This window comes from Corythoichthys intestinalis, chromosome 3 (assembly GCF_030265065.1).
Source record: "Corythoichthys intestinalis isolate RoL2023-P3 chromosome 3, ASM3026506v1, whole genome shotgun sequence".
Taxonomy (NCBI): domain Eukaryota; kingdom Metazoa; phylum Chordata; class Actinopteri; order Syngnathiformes; family Syngnathidae; genus Corythoichthys; species Corythoichthys intestinalis.
This window is the reverse complement of record NC_080397.1, coordinates 37136635-37156834: the sequence shown is the minus strand read 5'-3', so window position 1 is coordinate 37156834 and position 20200 is coordinate 37136635. Positions and strand designations below refer to the sequence as shown.

The window sequence follows — 20200 nt, the reverse complement described above, 5'->3', positions numbered from 1 at the left end:
GAATAGAAGGGGGGAAAAAGGTCTCTGGACAGAAGGAAAGTTTTTATTTTCGCTGATTCACCACAGTGCTCACTGGTTTACTGATATAACACTGACAAAGCGGGACGATTGTGACAATTGGCAATATTCGGCACATTTTCGCTGAAAAACGTGGCGTCTTAACTGATTTGGCTTCTCCGCTATAATCATTTTTAGACTCAGTAAACAGTGGTCTTTCCTCATTTCCCACTATATTAAAAGTCAAAGGCAAACGGCCCGAAAAAAGCGCATTCTCGGCGGCCGAGGGAGAACCGTAGGTGAGGGCGGTGGTCGTGACGATCCCAAGCCGAAAACAACACTTCTCGGCCGGACACGTGAGAAAGACAGTGGGTCGCTGCGTGAGTCCAGCTCTGCATGAGTCTCTTCCGTGTGCTCTTGCTTACTTCAAAAATACTGCACGCACTTTGAAAATGAGAGCGCCACTGCCACCCACGGAGTGGATGTGCAAGTACACTTTATTCTAGTACGCCAAAAAAAAAAAAAAAAAAAAAGCATGTTCCCCGAGGTCACTCGCGCCCCCCCTGGCATCGCTCTGCGCCCCCCTGGGGGGGGGCGCGCCCCACCATTTGAGAAGTACTGCGTTAGGCCCACATAAGGCTGTAAGTTTTTTCAGCTAATATACGTTTGTGTATGCATTTGTAATTAAGCATAGAGCTGCAGTTTGTGGAGTTGTATGTGAGCGATTTGCTATGAAAATTGTAAACACGTAAGCATTCGTAACATTTAAGCTAGCGGACTTTGCTAGGCATACTAGGCTACCGTAATTTCCCGAATATAAGGCGCACCAGTGTATAATGCGCACTCCAAATTTACTTGTAAAATCTAGGGAAAATTATTGTAAGCGTTTATAACGCCCACCCAAATTTTAGCACCAATAAATAGAAGAATGCAAGAAAACAGAGCTCGTGTACAGATACAGAAATGTCATTTTACTGACAGGTGAAACACAGCACAAGCATAGCATATTGGTAGTTTAAAACATTACCATAAACTGACAATATTTACGGAAATAATATGATTTGACAACTTCTCCAACTTACCAGAATCTAGAAAAAAACAAAACCGATGTGACTTTCCTTATAAAGGCTGCTGTATAACTTGCTCGTTTCATCATAATGAATAAATGTTTCTTCCATTGATTGATACGGTAAAATGAAAGTGAGAACGTAAGTCGGAAATCCGAGAGAGCTCATCGCTGTCGACACGACAGTAACAATAGGAACTATTGTTATTTTGGGTTTGAGTTTCCCGAGGGACAGATATAGTTGACGGACACACACAGGAAGTCTGTGTTGTTACGTTTGTTATGGTCTGAGTTGCGGAGCTGCAATAAACGTTGACTCAAATGAGTTCAAGAAACTAAATTCTGTGCTTTATGAAGAGTGAAAAAAGCAAAATTTAACACAGACGAAATCATTCGGCCGATCAGAGTGAAGTATTACCAAAACAAAATGGTGACGTCACGTACCGTAATGGTCAGCAACGGATCGCCGCATACGTTTCTTCAACACAACATGGCCGTGTCAATGAAAAAAAAATCGGTTTTTATATATATATTTCTGTCTCCATCCATGTACCCGTTTATAATGCCCACCATGATTTTATAAGTTGATTTAGGGGGAAAGTGTGCGTTATATTCGAGAAATTGCGGTAATTTAATCAACTAACTTTACATTTTGTAAGGACGAGAGGGAAGTTTGAACACCAATTGTTTTGTGTCAGGTGTTTTATTGTGAAAATGTGTGTCGTTTGAACATAAATGTACATATGTGTGCTACAGCTTTACAAATTGTCCAAGGTGAAAGAAGGAAAAAACCTTCAAAAACCACAATTTCCTTGTTGCTGTGTCAAGCTGAACAATTTCACGTTTAGTGAGGAAAGAACACGTCAAATTAATAAAGTTAAAAATAAGATACTGTGTTAGAGATGTCCCGATCCGATATTTGGATCGGATCGGACGCCGATATGGGCAAAAAAATCCGGATCGGTATCGGATCGGCCGACACGGAAAAATTCCGATCCAGACTTCCGATCCAGTTTTTTCCCCCCCCCCAAAATCCGGTCCAGGTTTTCCAGAGCACCGATATACATAATCCGTTCCAGTTTTTGCTTCGGTTTCCCTAAAATCCGGTCCGTATTTTACGGCACACCTTCAACACACTACATCACCGTCTCCCAATTTACCGAGAGACTTTATCTGTAAAAAATTCAGCTGTGTGGGATCATTTCACCTTAAAGGACGACAAAGACGAAGAGGCAGAGTGCAACGTATGCTACAATAAAGTAAAGCGTGGTGGTAAAGCTGTAAGAAGTTTTAATACAACCAACCTAATCAAGCATTTAGCGACATACACATGCATTGAAAACTAGGTGCGTTAGTAAACAGCCGCCATCTTAAAGCAGGAGACTTCCCTTGTAGGGTGTTGTAGTGAACCTTCCAAGCGAACCTAATTAACTTTTTATCTAAAATACTCCTAAATCGGCAAAATCTTGACTTGAATCTATCTTCAAAACAGTTTTAAAACTTTCACATGTCAATAGTACACAGAACAGAAATTATGGAATAACGGGAGCAATTTTAACAACTTAAACAGTTGATTCGCAAAATTAAATTAATTGAATGTAGTTCAAAGCTGCTGATACAGAATGGGGACTTGAGTATTTTATTTACTGTTATAAAATGTTAACTTGATACTGAAATAGTCGTTTATTTAAACTTGAGAGGCTTTTTATACAATTTTTGTAACTAATGCACGAAACATTAAAAGCATCTAATAGCTTGTGGGGTTTGTGGGATTTTCCACTGACAGTTTACAATATTATTTGCACATTTTACTGACTGACTATGCCATTTCTGTTTGTCATTTATCATGTTTTGTGTTTGTCACTGAATAAACAGGTCAGTTTCTTGTTACCAACCATTGTGTGTTATTCAAACTCACCTAATTCAGCTGGCTAGTTGTTATCAAGAGTACTAAAACCCTTTTCAACATGAGTCTGACAACTAAGTAAGGAGGCTAAATAACTTTAAACTTTAATACATGCTCAGATAGGCCGGTATCGGTATCGGCCAGTATCAATATCGGATCGGAAGTGCAAAAACCTGGATCACAGTAACTGTGTGGTACAATAAGGTACTGTTTAGGCATGTTAAAAAAAAAACCCGACTGCAGACAATGGCGGACGAGACGCCGGTGTCGTACCCGGGGAGTACCTGTATATAAGCACTTACAATAAGGGATGAAGTGTAGCATCATAACAAAAGTGCGAGCCAGGCAAGAAGAGAGAGAGGACGGGCACCCATATATACAACGTAACAATAAAGGAAACCATAGACAAAGATGAACAATACAAAATTTTGGGTATAAGTAAACTAGGGAACATGGTTTATGTTCACTTGTAAGCACAAATGATTCTTATTCACTTTGAGAAAAAAATTTGTCACTGGTAGTGGTGATAATAGGAATTATGACGTCATCCCGATAAAGCCAATAACATTTATAATAGGACCAATAATATGTACTGTTCTGGCTTTACAGTTTACACACTAGTATGGGAAATCAGTTGACCATTTGCGGGGCATTGCTCCGACCTGCTGCTCAGAATAATTCACTGCATCTATTTTTGGTTACAGTAGTTTGGTTCAATCACTTACACATTGCGGTGTCTAGCAGTAGCATTGACAGTCGTGAATGCTTTCTGTTACTTTTCCGCCTCGGAAATATATGTATGTATTTTATGTTTACTATAACAAATGGATGAGCAATATATGTTTACTTCTGTGGTGAAGGGTCATATATGTACAGAACTTCATAAATTGTGTTATAGAAGCCAGCCAATGCTTTAGTAGCTCAAGCTAGTGTGCTATGCTATAAGTATAATAGTTATGTATATAATTGTATTGTGCAGTTTGTTGTATATTGAGTATTGAATATGTGTATTTTTCTGTTGTACTTTCACAATATTAAGATGAGTGTCTTTCCATAAAAGCAAGAAAAGACCAAGCCTTGTGCTTTATGGAAGTGCATTCATTCTTAGCTGGCTGTCGGGCAGTGCAGAAGTGAAACGCACTGTTTTGTTCATGTCATTATGAAAAATCTGGTGAGATCAAAGGCAAATCTATGTTAAATCCACCACTAGTATTTTTTTTCAAACCTCCAGGTGTTCAGAAACATTTAAAAAATTATATATTTATTGTCGGTTATCGATATCGGTATCGGTTTTGAGGAGCAGGAAGTTATAGATATCGGTTTAAAAAAATGGATATCGTGCACCCCTAGTCACTGGAGACATTGAGGATGAACGGCAGGTGGGGATTTTGTTGATGTGAGATGCTCGTATTCCACATTGAGACAAGAGACAAAAGCGAAAGAGCTGATGCCAAGGCACTCAGAAATGGGAAGCGAGACAGAAGCTTTTCTGGATTTCGCTTGTATCATGAAAATTTGCATAATGATTCATTTTCTTCCGTGACGATGCGTGTATCATGAAAAATGTGTAAAGTGAGGTGGTCTTATCATGAGAGTCCACTGTACTGTACACGACAATACACCATGTACTCTTAGGTTTTCACACAAAACAGCAGTTGTTGTGACTGCATGCCATGATTGTTTGAGAACTACAAATTAAATACAACCAACAGTGTCTCAAGTCTCATTCCGTGCTTCTTTGATTGGTTCTTTCAGATTCAATCGGTGCTTGTTAGCCCCACTGCCACTAGCACTGATTTTGAAATCCAGCACAACCCACAGAAGAAAAGACTGCATTGCCATGTATTTTGTACATGGCAAAGGTCTGGCTGGCTTGCCAGGCTTAAATTCTGCAGACTTTACACTAAAATCTAAACTGTCAACAAAATGAATTATCAAACCTGTATCAGTCATATCTGCAGAGTCCGTTTCTTCTTTTGAAGGAAAAATAATCTAGACAGAGAAATAAAAAGTTTCAGTAGTGATTATTACTTAACCCTTTAATGCACTGATTAAAAAAAAATTTTTTTTAAACCCTCACATGGCGCTCATTTAACTCACTAGCTGCCATTGATGTCTGTTGCACGTTACTTGGGTCTGTGACGAGTATTTCATATTTCCACATTTAAATTTCATTAATCTTGTTTGTATTAACAATGTTTTAATGAATAAATTAATTTAAACTATATAAAAGAGGTATGAATATATTTTTTTAAATAGACTGGATAATAATAGTTTCTAGTCTTTATTTTTTGAATGACCAAAAAGTCACATGCCCAATAAAGGGTTAAAGGTCTAGCTGTCACTGTAGTGACCACTGTCTCTGAAAGTATAAGAAATATGTATAATAAGAACATTAAATTCAGAGGTATTCTAATTATGCAAATATAATAATACCCACGACCCTTGTTAGGATAAGCGGCCTGGAGGATGGATGAATGAAATTTTATAATAATACAAAACAGTATGTTACTCATAATAACAAATTCTTTCTTATAATAAGGTTGAAAATCATTAAGTGTAAACTTAATTGCTAGTTGTACCATATTTGTCTAAGACATGATTAATTTTTTATGGCACTGTGTCTACACCCTTATTTGATGAATGAAGACAATTATGGTTATCTTTGGCAAGAATTTCTCACAAAGCATGAATGTGATACTGTTTACGAATAATAACATGTTTGGTCAGTCAGCTAGATCAATACTGATGGCAAGACAAAGGAGGTTGATACAAAACAATGTTCGTGCTGAGATAAGGAAATTATCTTTTGCTAAAAACACTTATTAAAAGTTAGTTTATGCTTTACACGCTGTATAAAGTATATTTTTAAAAATGTTTTTGATGGTACTGATCACTAATACACTGCTGGCCAAAAGTATTGGCACCCCTGCAGTTCTGTCAGATAAAATATGTCCCAGAAAATTATTGCAATTACAAATGCTTTAGTAGTAATATGTTCATTTTGCTTGCGATGAAAAAACACACAAAAAAAAATTAATCATTATCATTTTACACAAAACTCCAAAAATGGGCCGGACAAAAGTATTGGCAGACTTTAAAAAAATCATGTGATGCTCCTCTAATTTGTGTAATTTATCAGCACCTGTTACTTACCTGTGGCACATCACAGGTGTTGGCAATGACTAAATCACACTTACAGCCAGTTAAAATGGATTAAAGTTGACTCAACCTCTGTCCTTGTTTGTACCACATTGAGCATGGAGAAAAGAAAGAAGACCAATATACTTTCTGAGGACTTGAGAAGCAAAATTGTGTGGAAGCTTAGGCAATCTCAAGGCTACAAGTCAATCTCAAAAGACCTGAATGTTCCTGTGTCTACCGTGCACAGTGTCATCAATAAGTGTAAAGCCCATGGCACTGCGGCTAACCTCCCCAGATGTGGGCGGAAAAGAAAATTGACGAGAAATTTCAACGAAAGATTGTGCAGATGGTGGATAAAGAACCTTGACTAACATCCAAACAAGTTTAAGCTGTCCTGCAGTTCGAGGGTACAACAGTGTCAACCTGTACTATCCGTTGGCGTCTGAATGAAAAGGGACACTATGGTAGGATACCCAGGAAGACCCCACTTCTGACCCAGAGACATAAAAAAGCCACACCTGTGGAGAGATCTGAAAATGGTAGTTTGGAGAAGGCACCCTTCAAATCTCAGAGACCTAGAGCAGTTGGCCAAAGAAGAATGGTCTAAAATTCCAGCAGAGCATTGTAAGAAACTCACTGATGAATACGGAAAGCAGTTTTGTCTAAAGTTTGTGCTAGCAAGTATTAGGCTGACGGTGCCATTTTTGGAGTTTTGTGTAAAATTATCATGGTTTAATTTTTTTTTCATTCTCTTTTGTGTTTTTTTCATTGCAAGCAAAATAAATGAGGATATTACTACTAAAAGTGGGAACCTCTTGGTAACTCACGGTGCGATACGATTTGCGATACAAAGCTAACGATAACGATGATCTGACGATATGGTGATACAACGATTATAGATACAGTGGTCAGGAAATCATTCTAGGATATTCTACAAACAAATAATAAACAGAAAAACAAGCATCTGCTATGAATTGGAATGCGTTTATCACTAGTAGACGTCCAATCCATTTGAACTGGGAGGGTGGCAATTTGTTCATTCGTTGCCATCCCTCCCACTTCAAACGGATTGAACGTCTATGGACGTCAGTGGCAGCCAATGCCAGGCAATGAGGTAATTTTGGGCTACTTAAGGTCATTTTCCTGTTGATTTTCAGTTACTTCCTGTTGATTTTGGGGTATTTTATGGGTCACCTTCTGTTCTGTAACTCAAAATAAACAGGAAGTGACCCTGGGAATCACCCAAATGAATAGGCAGTGACTCAAACTCAACAGGAAATGACCTGTAAATGCCCCGAAAATCGGACAGAATGACAGTGGTTTCGAATGAACGAATGTTCCCAGTCTAAATGGATTCGGCGTCGTGCACCGTCAACGCAGCCTTAGAGTTAACTGAGACACTATTATGGTGGGAGATATTGGTAGCAACTTGTTGATTCCTTTTTTATTTTTTTTTAAGACATTGACACATTTTTAAAACTATCTCGATTCTTGGCAGGAGCATATCGATAACCTTTTGTGATACAAAGTATCATGAAATATCACCATTTCAATACTTTGTCACAGCCCTAAATACTACCAAAATAATTGCAATTATTTTCTGGGAGAAATTGAGCATTATCCGACAGAATTGCAGGGGGGTGCCAATACCAGCAGTGTATGTTAAATTTAGAAATCATCAAGGACTGTCTAAAAGGGATTTGACGGTCAAATCATAATCTCAACACATTTCTGACACTCTATTTTAAAATAAGACGAGTAATATACCTTTTCCCACTTCTCCACTCCGTCTTCTGCCATGCGAAATATTCTGCGGTTGTGAGACATCGCAAGCACCGGAGAGGCACCAAATTCACTGATGAGCTCCGGCTGTGCTTGTGGCGTGCAATATCCATCCCTCTGGGGCGTCTTCAAAGCAGAGTGCATCTTTAAGATCCCACCTGGTGTGAGGGTTCGAGCTGGTGTTCCTCCTTTCCTTAACGGAGTGCTGGGAGGCAGCTGATTATCAAACAACTCAGGGGAAAGCGGACATCCAAAATGCACCCGCTTCTTTTTTGTTGCGGTTACAGATATCCCAGTGGAGTTGTTTTTGTCTGTATGAACAAGAATGATTCAAATTGATAGCATTCAATACAGTTGATTATCTGTACATACTTAATAAAACGTGTGACAATTGAAGTCAATATTTCACAGTCGAACACAAAAAAACCCAAAAAACCTCAGTTATTCTTGCATGACTGAGAGCAGTCTTTTACCTGCTGATTTCATCTCCAGTTGAGGAGATAGAGGAGAAAATTGAAAAGCAGAAAATGACTTGACTGGTGAAGCTGATGTAAGGTCACTGCGCTGTGCTCGACTGGGGCTTTGAGGTTCAAATTCATTGTCCTGCTGAGAAGTAATAACTTTGTCATTCCATTAGACTGCAGATAAAATGTCTCCACTTAACGCACATATAAATGCTGCTATCACTAGCTTTGTTGTTGATGTTGACATAGTAAACCCATAGGTAGCATGATAGATAAAAAAATTGGGGGAATACCCTCCTCCTGAAGTTAACTTGAAAATTAACTTCACGTTTCGTGATTCATTGCTAAATTGCAAATGAGTGCAAATTAAACCTCATACCTGTTGGTTGTTTTGTGAAGAAAAGGTCATGGGTCGCTCAAGATGATCATGACGGGGTGTACAAAGAAGCTTACGTGAGGCTTCTTCTTCAGTCTTAATAGACAGCAGTGGTCCTTTGCTGACAGTATCATTGCATTCTGCCATTGGTTCCTTATCTCCCTGTATATATGACAAAATACTTTCAACATTTCTATCAGTAAAAAAAACAAAAAACAAAAAAGCTTGAACTTTTACAAGAACCTATACAGTACATCTAAGTAGAGCTAAATATTTCAGTGCAATAGATTACATTTTTTTTCTTTACAAATTAATTTGAGAGAAGTAGAAATCAGCCAGGAAAGTAAATTGTCAAAGAGATAAACTACCACCTTGTAACTCTCATTGAAGTGAATGTCTGGAGTGTGGGCTTCTCTAATCTGCACTTCACAGCCTTCGATGGGGCCTACGCGACGCTTCTTGCTGGGTGCAGGTGACATCTCTTGAGGCTTGTTCTCTTTCCCTTCTTCCTGGTCGTATTTATCTGAAATGAAAAATAAACTAAATGGAAATGGTATGAAGACACGCAAATAGACTAGAGGACCTTCTTCTTTGACTAAACGGTTAAGGTCAGGCATGAGTGTCTCTGCCTTCAATTGGTGTTTGTGTTCTTTTATTGTCCGCACTTTAAAATCCAGCCTGAGAGTGCAAACCAGTTAGCCAATTAAAACCACACATGAACACCTTTGTAGAAGCAATTAAATTCCTCTCTATCTTTGCTCTTTAATCTGCAATAATGTAGTATAATTGCATTTGATAATAATAAAAAAAGAAGTAGCAGCAGAAAGGAACATTTTTTCCTAGTCCGTTTAAAGCCTGGCATGTACTCTTCCAATGTTGAAGCAGTTAGTTACGATGCAAATCGGTATGATTAAAAAAAAAAAAAAAAAAAATCAATCATTATCCAATTATATGAGAGCTCAGTTCTTATAATTGTATTACAGTCTTGCTTCATTAAAATCAGACTATTTTAGTGCCTGTCAAGCAATATAAAAACAATGTATTTGCCAAAACTGTATTTAATTCTTTGTCTCTCTACTTTCAAACTCAGTTTGAAGAAAGTTTGAATGATGCTATGCATGCCGTAATCAGAATATAACAATTTAAGTGTCCCTGGTCGACATTGTTAATCCCGGCATCCTTATACTAGTCGAAGACTTCTGCCTTGCGCCTAGCTTTCATCTAATAACGTCACACAATTACATGCAAAAAGAGTTGCTGATATTTAATTTGGACAAAACAATGTCATTAAGTTAGGATTGCAATGTTACCTTATCATCTTTTATGTTTTACAGTATGTACAGCTGCAATTTATGCTACTGCTATAGAAATATAGAGCTGAGAAATGTCGATAGAAAGTGACCTTTGTTTTGCATACAAAAATTTACTTGTACTCAAAAAATGTTCAAAATTAAATGTGGCAAAGCACTGCCTTGAGGTACGATGGACCCGTTTTAATATTGTCAGAGCTGGACTTCAGCATTACAACACAGCTTTTCTATCGTGAACCAGAAATGTAGAGATTCTAGTGACTAACAATTGTTGAATGATGAAACTTTTTAATCCTGTAGCAATGACTTACCAGACAGATAATCTCTTGTCTTGATGCATTCACTAGTGTTGTTCCCCTGCCTTGGCATCAGATCATAGGCCTCACTCTCCTCCACACCCATCAAGCTGTTAAAGGAAGCTATTTTCTGCTTCAGGGTGGACGCTACCCGAGGAAGGAAGGGACTACCTTTGACAAGCTGAGGGTTCAGATAGCGGACACAAAATATATGGTAAGTGCTGCAACTCAAGATTTCAATGACAAAACAAGTGCTTGTATAACCAAAGTAGGGATGCAGCTATCGAATATTTTAGTAATCGAGTAATTGACTGAAAATTCTATCGATTAATCGAGTAATCGGATAAAACATATATATTTTTAGGTAAAGAGCAATTATAAATTTACATGAGAAAACAAGACATTTCATCTAATATTGAATCATTTTCAGTCAATCAATCAATCAATTTTTATTTTCGATGTACATTGTTGAAAACAGCTAACAATTGCATCTCAGACGTAACTAGAACTTAAAAAAAAGACCAGTTCACTGCTTCACTCAAAAAACGTTTAGATCTTATTACATTTTTAAAAAAAATATATATACATATATATATACATATATATATATATATATATATATATATATATATATATATATATATATATATACACATACAGTATCTTACCAAAAAATGCCATTACGCTTGATAACACACATCGCTTAAAAGTTAGGTGTTTTCCCCACGTGTTTCAATTGAATTTCTATTTGTGTCAAGCTATTTTTAAGTTCTAGTTAAGTTTTAAGTTAGTTTAAACTGTAAGTCCTGATAGGATTTTGAGTTTTTGCAGTGTTCAAAATAAATGTATGATACCTGCTGTATTGGAGCACATTAGGGACCAGTGCTACTTGGTGTTTTATCCAGCAATGACTACTGAGCTAAAATTGACAGTTAGCATTATTAATTTTTTATTTTACACCCTCATCATTCTACAGTGCTATGTTTTCAGATTAAATAAAGCCTGTGTGTAAGACACGTTAGCCACGCATCGACAGTGTTCATAATTAATAGAAACCTAGCCCTCCGCAGAGCTAACGTTACGTGAGCGAGTGACAGTAACGTTAATCTTATTTATTAGAGCTTAGAAGTTTACTGCTTTAAGATGGCGGCTGTTTGCTAACGCCACTGACGCTGCCATTTCGCATCTAGTTCAACATACATGTGATCTCTATGAGACGCATCAGACGCTACCAGCTACCACCGTAGCATCATGCGGGCTAGTTTTTAGCAACGTCGGCGTCGTTTGTAGCGGCTGTCGGTGGCAGTTTTTTTTTTTTTTTAATTGCTTCTTCCTCTACGCACATGACATCAGCGCGTTGTCCCGCATTAAAAGTAGTCCGGGCAAAACGTGATGCTTAGAGCTGTCAAAATTAAACGATTACTCGAGGTGAATAAAATTACTCGGATCAGTTTTTAAACTCGAGTTACTCGAGTTGCTCCAGTATTCGTTTCAGCTCTAAACCGAAGAAAAAATAAGCTGTAAAAGAAGACGAGCATACTGAATGATTGAGCATAAACAAATTCAAAATACAATTAATTCACAATGTAGAAATGGTAATGTGAAAGGGATCGTGTATCTGTAAAGATTAACTACGGCAAACCTATTTGACACTGACAAAACATTGTGAACCTAGCAATATTTTGCCTTGCGTAATTACTCATAATTACACTGTTAGTGATATGTAAATTCATATGAAGGAATTAAATTAAGCAATCTGGTGTCATACTAAAGAGATCATGTAACGTGGTTGCGACTCAATTACAATCATAAAATAGACTACCATAGCCATTTGCAGTGCATTGATTCATCAATGTTTAACATCAAAACACTGCCTAAATGTAGAGTATAACAAGAATTATGACAGTGGAGATGTCACAAATGGACGTTCAAGTAAAAAAAAAAAAAAAACGTATGCACATATCAATTTCAGATGAAAGGGCTGACAGATGTTAAAATGAATGTGATATTGCCGGTTTAATCCTCATTTTAATTGTCTTTTGCTTGAAATGTGTAATTGTTAACTCAAAAATCTACAATCATAACATCTGTTCACAAAGAAGCATGACATCAAAACAAAAACTGCCTAGTTGTTACTGCTTCTTACCTCTGGAGTTTGACAGTTGGATGAATTCTTCATTTTTTGTCGTGCGATGAAGCGGATAAGTGAGTTCATTTCTGGTGAGCCCCTCACGCCGATACTAGACTTTCTCCTCTCCCTTAATTGTGCCAAACGGGACTTTTCTGGAGCAAGAGTCAAATATGTTATCGGTCAAATTACCTTTATAAAAATACATGATTCATGAATCCAATTAGTGAGCTCACCTTTGCGTTCTGTTGATGACTGGTTGAAGCTCTGGACAGTAATTCCAAACTGAGAAGGTGTGGCATTGAGAAAATCAATAGGGCTCCCTAAAACAGTCCTAGGCTCCTCTTCTAAAGAGGAAGATATTGTCTCCTTCTGTTCTGTCTTCTTGTCCAACATGGCCATATCATCAGTGCCCATCTGTATTAAAACGGAAGTTCAGAATTTTTTACATTAGGCTTAATCTTCGAGTTAGCGTAGGTTTAATTAGTTGGTGGAGTTAATTTCAACAAATTCTGTGCAGTTTGTCGTTATTTATTAGTTTCAGGGCTCCAGAGTGGCTAAGATAGCGCGAGTCAATTGGGCAAACTTAGCATGCCAATAAAAAACGATACAGATCCAACATAGTCAAATAAATTCAAAATGCAGATCATTGTTCCAAAACACCCATGCGGCCAAAACAATGTCACAAAAAACTGCCGAAATTCATTTCATTCTGCAGGACAATTTTTTTTTAGATGCGTAATACGACCACAATAGAGAGGAGTGCTTCGGCTATCGTGCTCACGCTGCAGTCGAGCAAAACCCAATAAGACATCTCTTCGTCCTGCTATTAAAACTTTATCCTGTGAAAACATGGGCAACACTACAGATTGCATGGGTCATCGATGATTTTCATGTCTGCATGTTGTTTTTTAATGGCCCATAGAGAAGGAACGCATGGCCAAGCAGTTAGCAGAAGCAAATGAAGACACTATTCTGAAATAAACCTTCACTTCCAAGTCCAGTTCCTAACTCCTCTTTGGCCGTTGTGGAATAACACGTTGGTGCTCAACCATGCAAATGCTTCCATGTTGCGGATAACTATACTTTTGTTTAGGAATAATTTAATTAAAAAAAATTTTTTTTGTTCTTAATTAGATGAGAATAGGGGTGGGATTAAATACGTTTTCTTCTTCCCACTCCTTTTCAGGCATTTAGTTGATGTTACAATGTTACTTTGTTTAGCTGCTCTTTTTTGTTATATAATTATATGAGCTGTATATATTTGCTGTCTTGACACGGAAAATCATGGCCTGAAACAAACGAATGAAAAATGAATGAAAATGAATGGCATGCTAAATCAGCCCAATTGACTCGCGCTAGCTTAGCCACTCTGGAGCCCTGAAACTAACAAACTACCCTCAATTTGTTGAAATCAACTCCACTGGCTAATTAAACCCTCGCCAACTTGAAGATTACGCCTGATGTCAAAAACTCTGAACCATTTTCCCCAGAGAATATATGAAATTAAAACCGTTTATGACAATATGTCATGGTGAAACTAAATTATCATAACTATGGGTATTAACTAGAGCTGGGAATCTTTGGGCACCTAACGATTCGATTACGATTCAGAGGCTCCGATTCGATTATAAAACGATTATTGATGCACCCCCCTCCTTTTTTTTTTTTTTTTTTTTTAAAAATGTTTTGTACATTAGTTCCAAAATTGTTCAAAATACAAAAATAACAGTAAATAAAATACTCCAGTCCCAATTCTGTATCAGCAGCTTTAAACTACATTCAATTAATTTATTGTTGTGAATCAATTGTTAAAATTGCTCCCGTTATTCCATAATTTCTCTTCTGTCTACTTTGGACATGTCAAAGTTTTAAAACTGTTTCATCATTTAAAGACAGATTCAAGACAAGATTTTGTCGATATAGGAGTATTTTAGATAAAAAGTTAATTAGATTCGCTACAACAGAGCCTTCTAGAAAAGTCTACTGATTTAGGATGGCGGCTCTCTACTAACGCCGGCAAGTCCCTCATTTCGCATCTCTGTTCAAAAATACATGTTCTAACACCGCCGTCGTCTGTAATTTTGTATCTAGTTCTACATATATATGATATTTACCGTAGCCGTTTGTTTGTAGCAACTAGCAACCGGGCGTTGTTTGTAGCGGCTGTACCGAACCCTATGAGTTACACACATGCATTAACCGAACGCATTAGAGAAATCTTTTTATTATTTTTTTTCAAATTCAAAATCGATATATCTAAGCTACCAAGCTAAAACCCAAGTAAATTTCCAATCAAATCTCTTCTCATTTGGACAGCATGTTTTTAAACAGGCCAAAATGTATGATTTTATTGTTATGCCTGCAGCATCATCACACCACTAAACCAAGACTGGCCCAATGCGCATATCTTAGATTTTTTTCATTCAAATTTGGAGGAATATATCTTACATTGTTCAACATTAAACCTGCTTGGCTGCATTAACCTGACTGTGCAGTTTCTGTAATGTTTACATCTCAAATTATATCAAATTGAATGAAAAACCCAACACAAAATGATTGCCAGAATTTGTACACAAAGTCATTATGTTAAAAAAAACCATCACAAACCCTATAAACAGTGTGAATTTATAACAAATAATTTTGCCTTTTTATTTTTGTTCACATTGGATAATGAATTTAACCTCGATTCATTTCAGACTGTTTCTGTTTTTGCTTTCATGTCGACATTCTCATTCTATCACACCCTTGCCTCACATACTAGTTTAATGGCGTAAAATGTGGCACAAATGTTGTTTTTTACCCGTAGGTCTGTTGGACTTTCTCATTCCAAGTCAGAGTCAACCTTCCACTGAGCAAACCAGTTTCTCGAGGACTAGCAGTTGAAAGAATTGGAAAAAGCCTGTAAATTGGGGACTAACTAGTCCAAAACCTGGTCTAAAACACCACTTTGCCTAGATTTAGTTAGCGTACAAAAATAGGGCCCTGCGTGTCTTAACCTTCACCGTACCCCTTAGACTGACTCACCGAAACACTGGGGTTCGATCGAAGATCTGGACTGCAGGAATAATAAAACCTGGATCTTTTTCCCACTTAACCATGAGTAATTGTTGTCTGGCATTGTCATATTGAAAAATGCAAGGACTTCTCTGAAAGACATGACGTCTGGATGAGAGCATACAGTATTTTGTTCTAAAACCTGTATATGCCTTTCGGCATTGACGGTGCCTTTCCAGATGTGAAAGCTGCCCATGCAATACGCATTCATGCAACCCCACACTATCACAGATGGAGGCCTTCGAACTGAGTACTGATAGTACCTTGGGTTGTCTTTGTCCCCTTTAGTCCGGATGACATGGGATCCAAGTTTTTCATAAAGAAATTTGTAACGTGATTCGTCTGACAACAGAACGGTTTTATATGTTAGCGCACCAGTTTAATTGACTCCAAGCCCAGAGAAAATACCTGTGCTTCTGGGAAAAACAGATTCTTCTTTACACTTGTTCGCTGGCAATGGCTGAATGGCCAGTTTAATTGACCCCTAGCCCAGAGAAAATACCTGTGCTTCTGGGAAAAACAGCTTCTTCTTTGCACTTGTTAGCTGGCAATGGCTGATGGCACGATGAATTTCAACAACAATGGTTTATGGAAGTATTGCTGAGCCCATTCTGTGATTTATTTTACAGTAGCGTTCCTGTTTGTGGTGCAGTGCTAGCTGTTTAAGGGCAAGGAGATCACAGGCATCAAGTATGGCTTTTCGGCCTTGACCCTTACACTTTAAATGCAAAAATTGTCCTGACTCAACATTAAATAGTTCATATCACTTAATTCATACTAGTTTTTAAAGTTTACTTTCTCATTAGGGGTGTGCCATCTTAGGCACCCCACGATTCGATTCGATTACGATTCAGGACGCCACGATTCGATTTTTAATCGATCATCGCGATATCGTCTATGATCGCGGTTATCACGATTATCGATGCATCGTGCAGCACTGATTACTAAAGCAGCCAAGCAAATTTATGTCCATTATTTATTTAAAATATCCTTATGATTCAACAGGAAAGATGGAATAATGCCCATACAACAAAAAGCTGCCCTTAAGCTGCTTTTTTATTTATTTCGTTTTACAAGAAAGTGCAAAATGCTTAACTATTTTAAAGGGAGTACTCATTTCTCTCAACAATGCAATGAAATTTACACTGGTGGAATGAATTCGACATTTTCTGGACACAAACAAAGTGTCTTTAGAAATAAGACTTCTTTTAACCAATATACTTTGTTTTCACAGTGTTACCTCTTGGAGTAACAGGTGGAAATCTCAACTGGTCTTGACACTGCTACACTCACACTCATTACAGCGCGCGCACTTTCTTCTCTTTCTATTTCGCATGTTTGTAGTGTTACCACTGTACTTTATCATGGTTTTACAAGTTCTGCATATGAAATACACGTTAGCGAATTAGCTCATTAGCTTAGCGCTCGGCGCTAACTATTAACATCTCAAAAACAACAACAATAAAGGCTAAACAGTACAAGAGGGTTCTTGTACTCACCTCTTATAGATGCACACGGGTCTTAGCAACACACTCAGGATATTTTTTTTAATTGAAATGCCTTAAAACTACAGCTGGTCATCTGAAAGGCAAGGAGCAACGAGCAAAGAACTATCTCTCTTCCCCTCTCGCTCTAAAAATGCGCACAAAAGCGCGACCGGCTTCTGGTCCTGCCTGCCATATACACAAATTTATTTTCCAGTCTTTTAAAAAGGAGTAAATCTATCTTCCAGTAACTGGGAGCATCCATCATAACGTTGTGTGTGCGTCCGTTAACGGTGTCCGGGCCGCAGACGTGTCTTGAATTTCGTTTCGCTACGAGCGTTGTTAGGAGTGAAAATAATCGTTTTTTAACCTTTATGAATCGTAATCGAATCGTCACGTGTCGAATCGCGATGCAAGTAATAATCGATTTTTTGGAACTCCTCTATTTCTCATATTGAGTTGTCTGCACTTTTTACCTGCTTACTTGTTTTATTAAGTTGTATGAACTTGAATCTACTAAGTGAGTAGCATGGTTTGTGGTATGAGAGCTGCGCACCTGTGGTGCGCATGTCCATTTCCGGGTGGCGCGAATCTACCTCTGGAGGAAAATTCGAGAAAGCAGTCAGAACAGAACCATTACGCCAACTGAATGTTGCCCTGACTTGGTTTGGGTAAGTAAAGCTTTTGTTTCTAACCTTTTCAATATCATTTAATGTTTAAAATGAGAATTGTTGGAAGGAAGTCCACTCTTAGACTGGCATGTTGGCATGTTCGCCTGAGTGTGTCTGCCTGCGGGTTCATAGACCAGTCGGTGTAGCCGTGAGCTACGTGTTATGCTAACATGTCTCCGCCGGCCGGTGTCCTGTCTGTTAGCTGTTTGCGTGATGCTTCTGAGTTAACTGGTTAGCTCAGCGTAACAAGCTGTAATGTCGGGTGAGAAGTGTGTGTGGACACGGGGGTGCGGGTGTGTGTGTGTGTGTGGGGGGGGGATGTGAGCGTGCGTGTTTGGAGGGGAGGGGGGGCTCCGTGAAGTCATGCTAGTGCTGGGATGTAAACGTGCGTAACGTCAGTTATGTTACATTTATAAGTGCCTTTTCTCTGAATCAGTACACGTCCAAAAAGTTGTTAAAGTTAAAATTGGGATATCGTCTGACACGATATCTTTTGAAGTGCACCAAATGCGAAAAAAGTTATATGGGTGAGTTAAATGTTGTTTTACTTCAAAAATAAGGTGCCAAATGCAAAGGGAAAAAAATACTTTTTCCAATTTAAGTGAGGATGTCACAAAAAGTGACGTATTCTGAATCATTTGGGAGTTACAAATTTGATATCCCACATGTGATTTTTAAAAATCTTTTTGTGCATATTTAGTGATGAAATGCAGCCATTTCCTCCTACTCGTAATCTAAAGAGGTCTCCAAGACTGTATTACAGAGTTTTGGTTTGTTCTCTGTGATTTTGTGCAGGCACTTCAATAAGCAAAGTGAACACACTATAATGTGTGTGTGATGTCTTATCATCTTAATTGAATTTGTGTGTTTATTTTAAATGCAGGATTCAGACTCTTCCGATGACTTTGTCCAAGTTCCTGTTGGGGTTCTGCAAGTCATACCGGAGGACATGCCTCTAACGCCATGCAGCAATGTGATCATCCTTGAAGGGAACCTTGTTATGAATGAGGTTCCCAACAATGTCGAAAGCAATTTGTCTTGTTTTTGCTTTAATTTTTGCACTGCATCTTGAATACCCCAAAACTATGAAAAACATTTTTGAGTTCTTTCAGAAGGTTTTGTTGAACATGGGACACCAAAAGCTAAGCCAAAACTGCAAACGTTAAAGAATGCACTTTTGGCCTAGGCCTAGTGTTTGCAGCTTGCAGCTCTAGGCCGTAGATGTTGTGGCAAGGAATATGTGTAATGGGAAACGATGTGTTCTGAATGTTAGTTTTTATTTATCAGTTTGTATTTTTATTTTTCCAGACTAAATGTTGCCAAGCCTTTTTGTTGCGAAGTCTGTTTGTTGCTGTGTTGCCATATTGTTTGGAAATACTGAAGTAATAAATAAATAAATAAATAAAACATGTTCATAATGCCATTTTGTGAATTCTTATTTTAAAGTTGGCAAAACTAGGTATGTTCTAGATACGGCAATTTCGGTAGAAATTTTTCTGGACTTTGCTGTGTCAAGATGAAGATCTTAACCCCGCCCACATTGGTGTATAGCAGTACTTCTCAAATGGTGGGGCGCGCCCCCCCAGGGGGGCGCAGAGCGATGCCAGGGGGGGCGCGAGTGACCTCGGGGAACATGCTTTTTTTTTTTTTTTTTTTTTTTGCCGTACTAGAATAAAGTGCACATCCACTCCGTGGGTGGCAGTGGCGCTCTCATTTTCAAAGTGCGTGCAGTATTTTTGAAGTAAGCAAGAGCACACGGAAGAGACTCATGCAGAGCTGGACTCACGCAGCGACCCACTGTCTTTCTCACGTGTCCGGCCGAGAAGTGCCGTTTTCGGCTTGGGATCGTCACGACCACCGCCCTCACCTACGGTTCTCCCTCGGCCGCCGAGAATGCGCTTTTTTCGGGCCGTTTGCCTTTGACTTTTAATATAGTGGGAAATGAGGAAAGACCACTGTTTACTGAGTCTAAAAATGATTATAGCGGAGAAGCCAAATCAGTTAAGACGCCACTTAAAGACATCAGACCTCAATCTCATTGACCTTTTTCCCCCCTTCTATTCAGTTTTGTTTTTTTTCGGTCAAATTTTTTGGCATTTTGTCCTGAAGAGTAAATGTTTCTAATCAATTTGAATTTGTTATTATTTACTGATTTTATTACATTTTATTTTTCAGTATCAAATGGTCAAAAATGTACCTTGAGTGTATTTTTACAGTTTGGATGTGACTTTTTTTTTTTTTTTTTTTTTTTTTTTAACTTCAGGCAAATTGATGCGCATTAAGTCTTTTCTGTTACAAGCAACACAGTGTTAAAAAAGTTATACTTTATTATAAGTTGATCTATGTTACTTTTTTTCTTTAATAGAAAAAAAAGGACACAATGTTAGGCTGAGGCGTACTTATAATAGTAATATAGACGAATGATACTATTTACAGTGGCGGCAGAGAGTTGGGGGGGCGCGAAACATTTACGTCTTCCTTGGGGGGGCGTAACAGAAAATAATTGAGAAGCACTGGTG

At 38.1% G+C, this 20200-nt stretch overlaps 1 protein-coding gene across 5 annotated transcripts in view; it reads right to left on the bottom strand.

Moving 5' to 3' along the window:
- The window catches only part of cdca2 (cell division cycle associated 2), a 43604-nt gene that overhangs the window by 15536 nt on the left and 7868 nt on the right, over positions 1–20200 (bottom strand). For 3 of the 5 annotated variants that reach the window (XM_057832563.1, XM_057832566.1, XM_057832561.1), the window contains exons 2-9: positions 12706–12886; positions 12488–12624; positions 10357–10522; positions 9107–9258; positions 8739–8897; positions 8369–8501; positions 7881–8206; positions 4910–4961 (exon numbers count right to left, since the gene is read on the bottom strand). In XM_057832563.1, the coding sequence (XP_057688546.1) occupies positions 4910–4961; positions 7881–8206; positions 8369–8501; positions 8739–8897; positions 9107–9258; positions 10357–10522; positions 12488–12624; positions 12706–12886 (1306 nt within the window). Of the gene's footprint in view, positions 1–4909; positions 4962–7880; positions 8207–8368; positions 8502–8738; positions 8898–9106; positions 9259–10356; positions 10523–12487; positions 12625–12705; positions 12887–17025; positions 19183–20200 lie in introns of those variants that run through there. The other 2 variants (XM_057832562.1, XM_057832565.1) reach the window with 2 other exon arrangements.